A 16,151-nucleotide genomic window follows, 5' to 3' on the forward strand; every position below is an offset into this window, starting at 1 on the left:
TTAATAGGTGGTCAAGGGGAGGTAGTATATGATTAAATTTTGATGCTATACAAAGAATTCTGGCTTCACAGTCAGGGATGGTAGATGGTCGGGGTAGATAGTTAGGGAGGGTGGAAAATTAATGTGGCATATGCTGAACAGGTGTCAAACACCTATATAATTAATTCATGTTGGACACCTGCTGACCTTTTTTTTGCTGACACCCACCAACCTATTTGCAACACCCACTGAGCTGCAAGCCCACTCCGCCCTCCTACTGAAATTATAGTCTATGAACTCCTGGACAATTCTGATGATGCTTTACACCTTCTACATTACTGCAAGTTACTCTATAGGACTTCTAACCCTTCAAATACCTAACTAAAAATCCCCTACTCCATTACCACACATCCTAAAAACCACTAAGTATTCAGCTCTAACAGTGAACTAGGGGAATGCTAAGCATCATGCACTTAATCTCACACTATATCAGTAGCCAGACTACTTCCTACAGCACCTACGGAGTAGTTATCTAGAGTTTGCCTACTGCAGCAATTTAGGAAGGTTGCTAGCATGCAATGTATCCTTTTTAATTTCTACTGCAACACATACATACAAACATCTTACTCCCTATCACCCTGGAAGCCAGTGAGGAGGGAGAGGATCATGTAGCCTCTTTCTCATCTACTGGGCGATTTGAACCCCATTTCATGTGGTTATTCCTGCGCCATCCGCAAGGTCTATAGGACTCACATGCACATGCTCTTCTAACTCATTCCTTCCTCTCTGGAACTGCAACCTCCCATGACCCATAGGCGTTAATGAACTCACCTAGAAGCTTAATTCTTCACTAAGTATAAATTTTCCTTAACTTTATTCTTACTTCTTGTTTCCTTTGCCCCTAGCTCCTTCATACTAATCCATTGCAATGTCTGGCCCTGGTGATTTTGATCATCTCTCTGGCACCAGAGTTATCTTTGATAAGGGCCCCCAGACTTGGGTACTAGATGAGAAGATTGCTGAAGATTACCAAACAATGAGCCAGGACGAAGTCGATGATGGCATTGGCAATCCTTACGCAGCTATCAAATTCGCCTGCCACAATGCCGCCGATCCTAACCAGAAGGGCATTCTGCGTATTTACATCCAGATTCCTATCACTGGAACGATTGCTCGTGGCCCTGGAGCTAGAGCACAGCAGGCTATCGCTCAGCGGACACATATGGAAGGGACGGTCTTACAGAGTCTTACAGACAAGGGGTGCAAGGTAGTTCCCAAGCTCCTTGGCTATCAGGAGAGCAATCAAGACGATGAAGGCTGTGTACCCGGCGGGTATATCAACTATATCGTCTGGGCTTGTGTACCTGGGGAATCAATTCGCGCTAAGGAATTTTGGGATCGAGACCGAAAATACCGTGATGAAGTCCGCGAGAAGTTCCGCGAGTCTGATGAGTATGTTAAGCTCTGCCATTTCTGAAGCCATTCTAATATAGTTTAGGGAGCTGAAGAAGTTTGGATGGTCGCCCAGAATCCCCCACCTAGGGAATATCATCTTCGACGAAGCAACCAAGGCGCTGTAGGTCTCCTTGAGTCTTTTTTTTCCCAATGGTTGTCGATTGAGAGCTAATTTATTGTCCAAAGCCATATTTCGGGCTTTTGTTTCCCTAAAGTTCTTGACAGCTCCCAGCCTTTCACGGATGTGACGTACGCTGGCTGGGGCTTAGTGAAGCGATCTCAGAACCCTGACTGGTATCTCAACAGCAAAGAGTGGGAGTGGTAACAGCCCTTCCTCTTCCTAGAAAGCATTCTTAGCTCTCTCTTCACGTTGAAATAACTGAATTATCATAATCCTACTTGCTAGATTTCAACAATGCTTTTAGGGTATGACCCACTTTAGAGTGTTTCCTCACTAAAACACAGTAATATTGCTATCTGTCCTCCAAATACATGTAGCTATTAACTATCACCCTTGTAGCTCGGGATCTTTACTCTGAAACCTTCTTATGGTTGGCTGAGTCTGTGGGACTATTCACGCATATGCACTTCATTTCAATACTAACCCCGGGGTCCTTGACCATGTTGATAGTGTGGGATATACACTAGCTTTACTTATATTCAAACTATTGTATCCATTGGCATTAAATTCATATCTCAGATGAAATTACCCAAACAAGAACCAGACCGCATGTGGGTCAGATTTTGATAGGCCTTTACGAAGACCATCAAAAGGGAACAAAGGAGGGCACACGCTTTAGAACTATTGACTTTGCCAATGGGGATAAAGAGGACCCGCTGGTTCAACTCAAGATGTGGGAGATTACCACTGCAATTGAGCGCGAGCTCATCCAGAAAAAGGCTAGTATCTTGGACTTCAGGTGGTCCTTGATGGGCCGCGATGCTCCAACCCCACAACAGCCATAGGCACTTACGTATACAGCCACGCACTAGGTACACAGGATAACTAGATGTGCACGTATGGCAGGGATTCCCTATCATTGGTGGACATCAATTCATGGGGACGATGCTTGATCGACAAGGTCATCTCTCATTTTTTACGACCATCTTGACTGTATGTATTTCATAGGCTCCAAGTACGAGTATGTAGTGCTCGGTGACATTCAAATGGGTGGAAGGGAGGTACGGACGAGAGAGAAAACGTCCTCAGCGAAAAGAACATCACATCGTCTCCAGTGGCCTCATCGAAGCTGTCGTCTCCATTGGAAATTCATACAAGAAGCGAGCGTAGGATCCAAAAGGAACCCCATTGAGGACGATCCATCTGAAAACAGTATGTGATCAGTAAGAATGCAACTTCGTCAAGGAGATACATCTGGAAGTATCATTCCAAGGCAGAGTAGGAATATGTATGAGTCTAAGATGAAGTTCAGCGAAGATGCCGTCTTAGAAAATGGAATGGAATGCGTTTGAGACGGGGGATATTGGCAACAAGCGTGACCTGGTAGATCAGCGCAATGGTCTCTTTGCTAATTGTTCCCGGCGAGTTGGCCTTACGCAGGCTGCTGCTGAGGATTGTGTGACCATTTTCGTTGCCATTGCCATCCAATTGCTTGGCCTTAATACACAGCCAGCAATAACACGCCTTATTCCCAGGATGGTATCATCGCACTTCGAGCTTTGACAAGCTCCTGCCCGACAGCCCAGGATCTCGAGCGCAATTGAGGAGAATCGTGTTATGGCCTAGAGAGGAACTGGACCCTCAAGTGTCACGCATTTCCAGATCGCGGACCGCCGGCTGCGGCGGTGCGACTTCGTTGAAGGGATTGTGCTGCTCTGCAAGTTTCTCAAGTTGAAGGGCAAAGGCTGTCGTCGAGAACTTTCGAGAGACGGAGTCGTATGTCATCCAAAGATTGAACTGTACCTTGTTAGCAATTGCACGCTCCTTCACCGCGGTCTTTCTGACATACCGTCGCGATTTTGACTCCCAGCCAAAGGCACCTGTACATCCTCGAAACGTTCAGAGAGGGTAGCTCAATGAAACGCCCCTCATCCTCGATGAGAGAATTTTCAAAGAAATGAGGAGGAAAGTAGAGCTGACTCCAGAGCTGACCACGTATGAAAAAGTCCTCCGGCAAATGCTTCCTCTCCTCCACTGTAGGAAAATTGGGGCCTTCGACAATTCGAGTATCCGTATCATCGCGAATCATGGTATTGAGGAAGGTGGCGATCCTTCTCCACGGAACGAACGCTTCGATGTATTCTATGCTGCTCTTGCCGTTTAGTGCTAGGCACCAGAGGAAGGCCAGAGAGATATGCACAGTGGGATAAATGTTCTTGTTTCCGATCTGGTCAAGAAGGACAGACAAGGTCTGAAAGGTCAGGCACGACCCGTAAAGACTAAGTGTCGAATACTTTGAGCCATCTTTGGATGCCATTGAACCAGCCTCGTTCAGATGGAGGTCACAAGTGGGAGTCCACGTTTTTGCGGATGTCAGTTGGGTCTCCGACGAAGAAGATCCCCCTTGATGGATTCTTGCTGGGTGGAACTTGGCAGGTAAGGCAGCGTCCGGGTGATTGTATTCGAATATGGCTGCGAAATTGCACGAGGACATGTAGACGCCCTGCATCTTGAACGCGGCCCCCATTCGACCGACATGAGTGTCCAAGTGTGCCAAAAAGTCCTCCACTGATTTGAAGAACTGAGGCGCCGGGCTGCGATAGAAAAGATAGCCATGAGCTGCAACAAAAGCCGCAATGACCGGATAGTGGTGATGTGCTTTTGGCGCATTCAGAAGCGGATTGAACAATGACGGTATGCTTTCCCTCGTGCTCGGAAAAGAGTGTACACTGACTAAAGACTTTGTATAGTAGAACAGCTGCTGGACTATATCCGGGCGAGCTAGGACGGCAAGGTGATGCTGTATTCTGCCAACATCAGGATTCTTATCTGCCGCCTTGTTGTACCAGTATCTGGCGACGCCAGCCCAGACCTCACGGTCCCGCAGGTCCACCTCTTCTACTGCCATTCTATATCGTGCTAAGTCGCCGAGGCATTCGATCCAAGTCTCTTCAAAGGCGCGGACACTTTCTAATAGCAGAGTCATCATTGAGTAAGCCATGTAAATGAAAGTCAGCATATGCTCTAGGGAGTCAGGGAGCCGATGGCGCAGTAGTTCTAGGAAGGAATGGATCCCGTAACGCCACATACGAGCCGGCATGGCATATTTCTCTGCCAGTCTTTTAAGCACAGGACTCGCGGACGGATGTTGCGAGGCTAGAAAGAAGTCGTGGTGCTCGTTCAGCAGCGTTCGATGTAAGGCAATCAGGGCCTGCCATTGGAGTGGGGACAGCGCAGTCTTCGACTCAGACTGTTGCTTGTCGATTTCAATGCACTTCTTCTCCACCATGACGAGCCCGGCGTAGATTCCGCGCACTTCATTGATCAATTGCTCTTCTGTTATAGGATGAGTTTCTGGCTGTAAGGAGATCCCCTGTGATGCTGTACCTCCGGCTACCGCTGAGTCACCTCCAGCGGATTTCTGATCAAAGCTCAATCCTTCCACCGATTCCGCCGGTTGCCCCTTGGGCCGTGCAGCGAGTTTCTCTTGCCTGACACTTGGCTGAAGAGTCGATACGCTTTCATGCTGGACGGGGCTTGCGCGCATCTGTTGCGCATCGGGTTGCGACACCTCTCGTCGCCACCTCCTGGCAAGATCGTCCGCGGAGTATGCTGAAAATCGAGGCGGTCGCGTATCGCTCTTAGACGGACTACTTTGGTGAGTTCCACTTTCGCCTGCTATGCGATTGCCGGAGGGGCCCAGCATGTGGGCAGAGAGTCGTTGTCCGGTCTTTGGTTTCTGCTGGCGACCGTTTAAGAAGTGAGGTGACGCAGCCTCGATGCTCTGGCCTGAAGCGAAACCTTGGTTGCTAAGAGCCTCCGAGTCGGAGTTTTCTGGCATAGCCCCCGCGGAATACGGCCTCTTCACGGAGAGCGAGGGGCTGGCCGAATGGCGCGCCAGATCGGTAATCGGAGATGCCACAGGAGACGCATTGTCGGCGGGCAATCGACCGATTGATCTCCTAGACAACTCGGTCAGTAGATGAAAGGTAAATGGACAGATACCTTGGAAGAGGAATAATGCAGTTGCCGACAGAAATACTTACTTGGAAAAGTCGCCGGTCTTGTTTGCGATTCTGGGAGAATCGATCGATTGGTCCTTGCTCCTGATGTGGACGTTGGGGTGATCTGGAACAATTCCCGATTGCTGATACGTAAATCGGTTGCTCATTATTATTCTCAAAGGATTTTAGAGTCAATCTGGAGCATGTCATCTGATTGATTTCTCCCCATCTGCATCAGCTGATATGATCCACATCCCAGCTTAGAAGAAAGGTGATGGATGAAATTGGAGTTGGTGAGAGGGGCACGGATCTGTGTTGTCCAACGGTTGAGTGAGTACATGACAGAAAGAAACAGGCACAGCTTTGAAACATAAACTCCCCCCAAAACACAACAAAGATGGAATACGAAATGGAATGAAAACAAACAAAAAAGACATCCTCGAGGCTGCCCACTCTCGGACAGGGAAAACCAACCATCACCGCCAAATTCAAGCGACAGATCCTTGATGCCAAGCAGAGGAAGAGGTGCACTCACGATGCCAGGCGAAGAAATACAGCGAAGAATGAGGATATGGATATTGGTGACGGCACTTACCTAGGGTAGCTATTGAAGCAGACGGCAGCTTATTTATAGCTCTTGATTCAGAGAAGGTCGAGCGCGATGGACGATGATGATGACTCTACCAGGTAGATAGGCAACTAACAGGCTCCATCCGTTTTGGCGAACAGGCAGGTCGGAGAGCCACACTACCTTACTGTACCTTACTTCCAATTCACCTGCTCCTGCCTAACTCCGGACCTTAGGTAGAAATGCACAGGTCGTAAGCATGGATTGAATATCAACACCGATCTAGCCTAATAGGCAGTTTGCTTCCAAGGCTGGTTTGTGGAGAGAGGGAGTCAAGTCGGATGACCGAGATGGTGGTGGTGATGGTGATGATGACGATGATGATGATGCTGGTAACAACAACAAAAATAACCACGGGAATTAGACTACCTAATAGGAAGTAAATAATCAATAATCAAGCCCCAATATTGGCGGATTATTGGCTGGGTTACTGCCCTGATTTGAGATTGTTATTGTCATCTCTCTATCGAGTAAGTAGAATAGATACTTTTTCATGATTTTAGATCGACCTGGTTGCCTTGTCATTGTGAACTTTTGAGTCTACCTAGTCTACATTATTATCACTAAGGTTAAGCGATCCTTGTCTATCTCTTCTACCTCAACATGGGATATCACTGATCTACTTGAATCAGCCAGTTCCGGAGAAAGTTGAAACCAAAGGACCTAGGGAGATAGATAATATTTCTCTTTTTGCCCAATGTTCAAGGACGGGTCGTCAACCCGATTCAAAACAATTGAGATACTTTAGTAGTAAAGTAGCGTACATTATTACTGACGATCCACCAAGGAATTTTCTCGAACATCAAAACATGGGCTAGACACCGAGACATATTACAAATGCATTTAAACGCTTTATCTTCACCATACGGAAGGCAATTATCTAACTCCAAGTCTAAGGTTCACTCTTTTATGATCATTCACCAGCCGTACAGGTCATCCCAATCTCACCTAAAATACCATCCGAGATTGCACTGAGGAGCGGACATGGTGTAACTCAATGTCGACATATCCTTTTCCCTTTCGTCAAGGCCCAGTTTCTGCTGTTTACCGATAGTCGTCCGGTGACTGTTTGCTTTGGTGAGGATTATTACATCGCACCCTGGAAACTATGAGTGGTCTGATTTACAACAGCCCAAGAACGATGCAGTCTATGCTAGGTACCTACCAGACAATCACAAGCAGCATTTCTCATGACTCAATACTCAACACATCGCCCGATACAGCAGAAATACGAGACTGATTCAGATCCATCCGTAGCCTGGCCGTTTTGCCTTGTTTTACCCAGCTTCTAGACCTTATCCAATATCCATAGGCTTTTGCGCAATGCCACCCGCGCTTCTTTACCCTTGATCTACCATCATCCCGAACGACCGCGACAAAGATACACAGTACCTTCTTTAACCCGATAAGGCAACATCAGGCAGCTACAGTAGGGCGTTCGGATGGAATATCCTCATATGTCTAGTATGGAGAAGCCCGATCCATGATCAACACGCCACGTGCAACATGCTCAGACCCATTCGCCCGAGACAGAAGACAGGCAGATTGAGGCTTTCCTGCCCTTTTCCCTGGGACCCTGAACGGCTGGATCCGCCAGAGGAGGCAGTTAGGAATTTTGATCGTGTATATAGCTGCGGGATTGTAATGATGACACTCGATTGACAATTAGCTTCTAGGATACCATGGGTAGGTAGCATGGAGAACGGCGGCATAGACCTCTACCACTGTCTCCTTTGCTAGTTGCTACCGTACCTACGAACGGAGGATATACACAGTGCTGATAATGTTTGTTTGCCGGGAAAGGTTAAGCGCGGTGAATGAGCTACTGGATAGAAATGGTTGCCTTGTCTGTGCGACTGCGAGATTGCGACCCATTGCCCCCTTCCACGGATATAGGTAGAAATATTGGCGACAGAGTCCTGAGATGAACCAATGACGTTTCATATCAATCTCATGAGCCCTTTGATGGATGTACCTTATTATCAGGTACCTTGTTGATTCCTGCAATCGAGCAGCTTCCATGATCCATGTCAAGGTGGATTGTTGCCCGGGTAAAAACGCCATGCAACCGTTCATGGTCCTTCACAGTCTTCGGAATATACTTTCCTACTTCGATGCCTTAGGCACAAGCCCTTAGCTTGCCAGTTGGCTGTTTCAAGTATTTTCAAGAAGCTAAGGTACTCTTCAGATACGAAAACACCACGCCATCCGGCGTCATTGCGCAACCATGTCTCTAGGCTCGGTGCTGACTCCAGTACTGCAGAGACCGTGATCGGATGTCTGCCACCACGCAGTACGGAGTATTCGCATATGAAATTATGAATGGCCAGTTTTCACGTCCGTGTTTGCCTGCGACTACGAGTCTTATATCCGAAAGGCAACGGCACTGCGAAATTCTAGTGGTGTTTTGCCCACAGCCTCTTCAGACCTCCGTGTCTTGACTGCCTCTGGCGTGATCATGAGATTCCTATTATTAGGCCACTCACCCGTCACCAGTCATCCCGTCATTGTTCAAGTCGCCTATCTATGGTTATGATTGAAACAAGTGACCGCGGAACGGATATGGTCATCATCGGCATAGCCGAAAATGTTCGTCTCAAATTTATTCTCTTCATTACACAGTTCAGTGTCATCGCCGCTGACGATGACTTATGCACAGAGCAAATGACGCGCTATTAGCCGAATTTAGTAGATGATTAAGATTCTGCTCAAGCAACAAGAAAATTTCGGAGAGTCACACACTGACAGAGCGAAGCCCCACAAACAGTTTGAGTGTGCTTGTGAGGGCATAAAGTCGAATCGGAAATGCCACCCTTAAGTGACGCTTCTGTTTTGCTGTTCAAGGCCGCGGCAACAGCTTCTATCGCGTGGCTTTCCCGGGAGCCGCGCTTTGGGTTTCTCGCCATATGGCAGAGTAATCGCGACCTAAGGATAGCCCGGGCGGCAGTTGGAAGGATCGTAGTAGGAAGTAAGACCAGGCATATTAAGGCAGCTTGCGGTGTCAGGACAAGTAGATTCGCATCTAAACAACAACCACGTCAGCGCTATTCCTTATCCGAATCCGATGCCGTACCTTGGATTTGACGACTCCACGACACATAGGGCAAAGGGGCCGTCCCTTGACCCGATTTTGATCGAGTCGACTAGACGGCATGTGCTGCTCAGCGCACCAGCGGCAGAGTATCGCGTGACCGCATGGGATTATCACGGTGTCTACGAGTTGACTCATACAGATCTTGCATTCGAGGTTGACGGTCAATTCATTGTCTTCTTTGGGCGCGGGACGACCATCCGTCACGTCATCGAGGCCTTTGGGAGTCGGTGGCGCACGATCAACGATGCCATCGTCATTCAGCGAGTGCTGTCGGTGGCTCCCATGAACGGCACCACCAGTGCGCATACTGCTCGTGTATGCTTGCAGCTCCGCCAATCGTTGGATCTGAACATGATCTTCCGGCGTGAGATATGTGAAATAATGCGGTGCTCCCATCGCCATCGTAGGATTGGAGCTTGTGGCAGTCGTCACGGCTGGTACTCTGGGCACTTGAGAAGTCGAGAGGCGACGTGGGAGCTGCGGATTCGCTACATCTGCAGGGCGCGTGCGTCGACGTGCAGTCTGGCCGACAGACGGAGCTTGCTGCTGCCCCGGCACTGAGCTTGCAGTGGAAGAGGAGCTCTGCGTCCGATGATGCCGTCTGGGCTGGTTGGTCACCGGTGAGACGCCCCATTGCGGGAATGGCATATAGGGATTGGGACGGGTGTAAGTTGGCTGAGAATAGACAGGTCGATATCCCACACTTGCGTAATGCTGAGTCTCTAACTGTGCGGGACTATTGATCGAGTTTTGTGGCATCATTTGGTAAGCTGGCGCTGTCACGTTTTGTGGTCCTGAGGGCTGTAAATTGGATCTCTGCTGCACTGCGATCTGGTGACTATTTGGAAACAACGACCCCGGTGGTTGAACAGGCGCTGTCCGTACATGAGAATAACTATGTCTATGGAAATCAGCGAAATGTGGGGGATCCCAGTAACGCAGGCTGGCTTCTTGTTGGTCTCGATTGTGATCGATCATACCTCCCCATAGGGAGTTCTGGCCTGCTATAATCTCTCCGTGGGTTTGTTGGGCCCCTGCATCCACCGCAGTTATTGTATCCTGGGAACTGGGTGGCGGGAAGTTGAGGTCTCCGTCGTGTATCAAAGCGAGGTACTCATCGGCAAGGGAAGTTGCAAACGGATTGATACTCGGATCTTCATAAATTGTTAAGCCTAAGACATTGGTTCCAACCGAGGCTAGGGGTACTCACTTTGACCGTCGAGATGAGGATTTGCAGAAGCGTCCACGGCACCTGATGCGTTATTATGCATGGCGATTTGCGGGTCCACAGCCCCATGGCCGCTGGGATCCTGCATGTTTGAGAATGTTGGAGGAGCCATATTGCTGGAGTCCTCGACAGTGGAACGAGATAGCTGCACGTCCATGCTCGAAGGCATCAATTGATAGCCCGGGTAGCAGGTGTACTGCGTTGCAGGTTGATAGGTCAGTAGCGCTTCGCTCAGGAGCTGCAAGTTATTCAGAATTCTCGTGATCCCCTGATGGATGGCGTGCAGTTCCTCTCGAAGATTGTCGATGTTATCGTGGCGGGATTTTCTGCGATGCAGAGATCTCGTCGGCTCTAGAGAGATGGAAGGAGGAAGGGTGGAAGGAATATCGAAAGACAGCCTGCGTGCGTTGGCACTTGCAAGAGAAGCCTCAACAGGGTATTCTTGTTGATTGTGAATGGAAGCCTGCCTGCCGGGACGGCTAGATGAAGAGTGAAAACTCCAGTATTCTAAATCACAAGGACTCAAGCCAGTGAGCGATTGCTTTAGTGAATGAAGCAAGCAAGCAAGCACGCAGATAATTACACTAAACAAATGTGGTCAAGCGAGTATAAGCGAAGCTGCACATGATAATCAAACACAAAGAACTCAAGGAACTAGTGAATGAACAAGCTGAAGAGGTGGTTGATGGGGAGGGTGGAGCGGGGGGGGAGGAGAAGACGGACCCTGGCACTTCCAACAGTACCTTGTAGAAGAAGTTGTAGTATGCCTCGGTGTGTTGCCGGCATTTGCAGAAGACAAGATCCTCCCATAAGAAGCACTCGAATGAATGTCCAGACACGAGCAACAGACAGGTGAGCTCAGGTGGAGACAGCCGGTGGCATGCTTATGGATACAACAGGGATTGTTTGATAGAGAAACCCAGGCTAACATGATTCAAGTAGTTATGGATAACGTGCAGATGGGGACAGATAGCCTTATTCCAACCAGATTCTGGCGTAATACTGTGACAGTGTCAAATACCAGCCACAATGCAGATGGCGGACAGTCCCCAGTGTCTTCTTAAATATAGTGAAAACATTTGATCATTCGCCTAAGTCAACGACATCAATTGGCTGGAAATCATCTTGTGGATTAGTCTTATACGGAGCTCGGAATCAGGACCCTTCAAGGCTGACAAGGCCCTAGAGAAGGGGCAAAAAAGAAAGCAACAAGGAGAAGGTGGATGAGAGGATAAAAGGAAGAGTTAAAAGAGAGCCAAAGAGCCCCAGGAGGCGACAAAACTTTTGCCCTGATAAGGCACTGCAATCAGCCCGGTGAGAACTAACAATGGTTGAATGACACGCAAGAGAAGGGCAGGGTCTCCCGGAGTTTTCGACTCAGGCCCGTGGATGTTGCCAGAGAAGGATCCCTGATAGTAATTGTAACCAGGCAGGGAGGAGCCAAACGGAGCAAAAGTACGACCGTAGCATACATGGAATCTCTGACGTCTGGCCAACGTTGATGAAATCGAGACCGTACCGACCGTCAAGCGATATCGGGAAGATGCGCGCGAGACGGGTCTGCACTGCGCCGTGGCCAGAGAGGGATTGGGGGGAGGGAAAGGGAACCTTCAGTATGGAGTATTAATAACGGATGATGAGGGGGAAGGCGAGCAAGGAATGGACAGGACATAAAAGGTCCTGTCCAAAGCCGTCCAATTATCAAACCCGCCAACTGTGGCGGGTGGCAGGGAATAGGAAGCGCGAGGAAATCCGTCAAGCAACGAAGCTCCTTTGGCGGGTGTCACCATCTGACCCCGCAGGATGATCGATCAGAGTTGTATGGCACATGTTACTCCGTAGATAAACTAGATAATAGATATCCGGGATCAGGTATGTAGATTATTAGCCGAGTCAGCGACGATGGAATGATCGGTTGACCTATCCGGGTAGTCCGCGATCCTAGTGCTCCTACGGAGTAGTTAGAATCACTTCACGAGGAATGAAATGATGATGATAAGACTAGACGGAAAAAGAATGAGTTCCGTAGCGACAATGCGAGGACCCAAGATACCACGGAGCAAGAGGAAACGAACACGGGGAGTGATTCCCGCAGCAATTTGTCAACGTCATTTATCACTGTCTCTATTCTCCACTGAACTCTATCTATCATCTGCTCGAATGTTTTTCCACGGTCTCCTAGCCCAGTAAAATCAAACAGTTCATGTGATGGTCTGTTATCTGTCTGAGATTCCTTGGGTCACGCTGTTCATCTTGTGGTAAGCAAACTCTCTTCTTACGAGTTCTCGACCAACACACGCGCTTCATGAGGAACAGGCTGTGGCTGTCCGTGCGGCATCTGCATCCATCTTGCTTTTCCGTTCCCATCACACTGCCAGTCACAACCAGGTCAATGTCGAGCTTCACTATTCCTCTTGACGAGGGCAATAGATCTGTGTCTGTGCCGGTCAACTCTCTTAGCGATTTGAGCAAGGACGACCTACTACGTTTTCCAGCCTTTCAGATCTGGCTTTCCACCCTTCAGCGATCGTTACAGCGACAACACCATCCGTCCCATGAGTTCAACCACAACCCCTATGTTTTACGGAAGATCAATGTTCAATCTGTGGATTACTTCAAGGGCGGCAGGTTGGGGTTTGTTAAGATCAACGCAGAAGTTTCCAATGGAAACGGGGAAACGCTTCCGGGAACGGTCTTTCTGAGAGGTGGTAGTGTGGGAATGTTGGTATGAATAACAACAGTTCATCTCTGTACGATGCGCATCAGATTGCCGAAACATTGTTCACTGACCATCGTGATGCTTGTGCGATAGATAATCCTCCAGCCCGACGATGTGCCTTCATCGAATGAGGACGAGAAGCGAGCGATTCTGACCATTCAACCCCGAATCCCAGCCGGTTCCCTAGCTTTCCCCGAGATCCCAGCCGGTATGATTGATGATAGTGGAACATTCGCCGGGGCAGCCGCGAAAGAGATAGAAGAGGAAACAGGATTGACAATACCTCAAAACGAACTTGTCGATATGACCTCTCTGGCGCTGCAATTAATTTCGGAGCCAAAGGACGGCGAGTCTCTGCAAAGGGCAGTCTATCCGTCCCCCGGAGGAAGCGATGAGTTTATTCCCTTGTTTTTGTGCCAAAAGAGGATGCCACGCAGGGAGATCGAGAGTCTACAAGGTCGGCTGACGGGTTTACGCCAGCATGGCGAGAAGATTACATTAAAGATTGTGCCGTTGAAAGACCTTTGGAAAGAGGCATTGCGAGACGGCAAGACACTTGCCGCATGGGCACTATATAACGGCCTGAAACAGGATGGAAAGATTTGAGAACGGCTCAGCCTTGTAGCCAAAGTCGATAGGAAGGTTGGCTCCTGCAGTTTCTAGATGATGGTGTATCCGCCTGTTGATAGCAAGAAGTGGAGGATGTTAGGGGTGGATTTTGAGTTAACACCAAGAAAACTCATCTATAAGCGTTTGTCGACACGAACGGTATCCTCGATCACGTCTATATGCAGGACGCAGCCAAATACACCAAAGCCGTGAATGAGGCGCGCAATTAAAGCTTCAGCTTCTTCGCCAGTTCAATGCCTTCTGCTAACGTTCCCACGCGGGCATCAATGGCATATCCCTCGGCCTCGAGTCTCTTCAACTCAGAGAACAAGGTACTCAGGGGCAGTGTGAAGCACTCGATGAACTCATTGTCCTCGAGTTGGGGTTTAGGATTCTGATTTTCAGGAAGCGACAGATCCACACGCACATGAACCATATTCAGATTAGTGTTACACATCCCCGGATCTGCGATACCTTCGATCAGTTGTCTTGCATCAGGCCTTGGAGGGAAGAACCCGGTCTTGATCACGAAAAATTGCGTGTAGTCTTCAATGCGTCACTCACCATTAAACATGAGAGTGCTTGTCTGCTCTGCCACTCCCACATAGCCCGTCTCCTCCTTGAGCTCGCGCACCGCACATTCCTCAACGGTCTCCCCGGCGTCGACGAGACCCGCTGGGACTTCGATGACCACTTTGTCGATGGGCGGCCTGTACTGTTTCTGCAGCAGCAATTCAGGGCCAGTTGGCTTGTCGAGGATAGTCACGATTCCCACGCCATCGACATCGCAGTCCGGTGGCCGAGTCTGTACCAGTCAGTACTTCCACGTAATACTACTCAAGATTCCTCGACCATGAAAGATGACTTGCTACTCAAGTAAGGAGAGGCAAGCTATAAGCCTTCCGCCGAGTCACAAGGCAGACGCGTAGTGACATTGCGTCATAGCACCTTCCTGGATGTCCAGCATGGGCAGGAAGAACCATATCAAGACTCGTACAGGAACCGCTCTGGGGGTTAAAGTAAAGTGACCAACCCACCTGTCTCTCCGCCGACTCCCAAGTCCTTTCCACACCATTTGGATCAGTGTACGTGGTCAGGACTAATCTGGTCCATTTGGCATTACTGTTTTCCTATCATGTGAATCAGCCCATACTTCTTTGTTTTCCACACAAGGAGGTAATTCCAGTTGAAAAGAAGGGGTCAGCGCGAACATTGCGCCATGAATAATACACCGAATTTAAGCTGCACCCCCACAACATCAATTACATACCAATGGAGCTCGTGATATGAATTTTGACTTGGCGTACTTGGGATCGGACCCGGACCCGGACATCTTTGGTCTAGGTGAACGTAAGGTAGCAATGCAAGTTGAGGCAATTGCAGTATACTGGAAATAAGAAAAGAAGACTTGAGCCCTTATCTCTTCAGATGGCGATGGTATAATGAGAGATTTATGAAGTCAGGTTTACGACCTGCTGACTGGAGCTATATATGTACACAGTCGATGGAGCATGAAGTATGGAGTATGGAGAAACTACTCCGTATGCCTTGGACGATTGGAAAGGAGGGGCTAGACTAAGCCCCTTTCAGATAGAGATAGGGCCAACCCTGGTCTTATCTCATTCAATATGCATGAAGACAGACAGACAGACATTCTTCAAGTGACCACGAACCGATATCATCATGTGCTGCTTGCTAGCGGAAAAACCCTATCAATCTCTTTGGAATATGCTTACACGGGCGCCGTGAAAGGCAAAACTCTCTAAGCTGCTCTACAGCGTACAACACCGAACCGAGTCTACTACTGTCACAACTCCCAACCAACACCCTGGTCACGACACCTGATGGGTTTTATTGTGGAAGGCGAGCGTATCCGCGCCGATGCCACCGACGCGATACTTAATGCTCGGAGCCGCATGGCTTATAATTCTGACAAGAAACACAAACCCGTGAACCCAGAGGACTACGCATATCTCCGGCTAGCCGGCTGACCAGGACAGACGGTATATTCTCTTGAAGAATCTAACATGTTGTCCCCAATCAAGGCCGGGCCATTTCATCTTCTTGAGAAAGTCGGCAAGCTCGCCTACGAGTTGGACATACCGAGCAGGTCCCAAAGGACATTAGGGAACGCCCACCCGTTGTAGTTCCGCCGCAGGATGTTATGTCTCCTTGAGCCCTGACCTGCTAACGTAATCCACGGCCGAGCCGTCCACACGGCCGTCCCGTCCATTTTCGCGCCCATCTTCTACAATCATTCTTCAACACGTTGTTTTTTCACCACTACTACATAAAATGCCGCTCTCTCAAGAAA

General features: G+C 48.9%; 5 protein-coding genes across 5 annotated transcripts; 2 read left to right on the plus strand and 3 right to left on the minus strand.

Annotated features, from left to right (window-relative positions):
• Positions 1-907: 907 nt before the first annotated feature.
• On the plus strand, positions 908-1,759 carry CDV56_100298 (uncharacterized protein; the record flags this gene model as incomplete). The annotated part of the gene is made up of 3 exons (XM_026753917.1): positions 908-1,431; positions 1,478-1,555; positions 1,621-1,759. The coding sequence occupies 3 exons, from the start codon at positions 908-910 to the stop codon at positions 1,757-1,759; spliced, it is 741 nt and encodes a 246-aa protein (XP_026609754.1).
• Positions 1,760-2,863: 1,104 nt separating this feature from the next.
• CDV56_100615 (uncharacterized protein) lies at positions 2,864-5,726 on the minus strand (the record flags this gene model as incomplete). Its single annotated transcript, XM_026754234.1, has 4 exons — positions 2,864-3,052; positions 3,227-3,352; positions 3,405-5,517; positions 5,602-5,726. 4 exons carry the CDS (start codon positions 5,724-5,726, stop codon positions 2,864-2,866), a joined length of 2,553 nt encoding a protein of 850 aa, XP_026609755.1.
• Positions 5,727-9,112: 3,386 nt separating this feature from the next.
• CDV56_101580 (C3HC4 finger protein) lies at positions 9,113-10,621 on the minus strand (the record flags this gene model as incomplete). The annotated part of the gene is made up of 4 exons (XM_026755199.1): positions 9,113-9,209; positions 9,261-9,330; positions 9,419-10,435; positions 10,492-10,621. 4 exons carry the CDS (start codon positions 10,619-10,621, stop codon positions 9,113-9,115), a joined length of 1,314 nt encoding a protein of 437 aa, XP_026609756.1.
• Positions 10,622-12,901: 2,280 nt separating this feature from the next.
• On the plus strand, positions 12,902-13,834 carry CDV56_102097 (putative NUDIX family hydrolase; the record flags this gene model as incomplete). Its single annotated transcript, XM_026755716.1, has 2 exons — positions 12,902-13,234; positions 13,322-13,834. The coding sequence occupies 2 exons, from the start codon at positions 12,902-12,904 to the stop codon at positions 13,832-13,834; spliced, it is 846 nt and encodes a 281-aa protein (XP_026609757.1).
• A 229-nt stretch (positions 13,835-14,063) lies between these two features.
• Positions 14,064-15,170, minus strand: CDV56_102266 (MutT/nudix family protein; the record flags this gene model as incomplete). Its single annotated transcript, XM_026755885.1, has 4 exons — positions 14,064-14,311; positions 14,402-14,642; positions 14,875-14,967; positions 15,108-15,170. The coding sequence occupies 4 exons, from the start codon at positions 15,168-15,170 to the stop codon at positions 14,064-14,066; spliced, it is 645 nt and encodes a 214-aa protein (XP_026609758.1).
• Between the last annotated feature and the right edge of the window lie 981 nt (positions 15,171-16,151).

This window comes from Aspergillus thermomutatus, assembly GCF_002237265.1.
Source record: "Aspergillus thermomutatus strain HMR AF 39 chromosome Unknown NODE_421, whole genome shotgun sequence".
NCBI classification, from domain to species: domain Eukaryota; kingdom Fungi; phylum Ascomycota; class Eurotiomycetes; order Eurotiales; family Aspergillaceae; genus Aspergillus; species Aspergillus thermomutatus.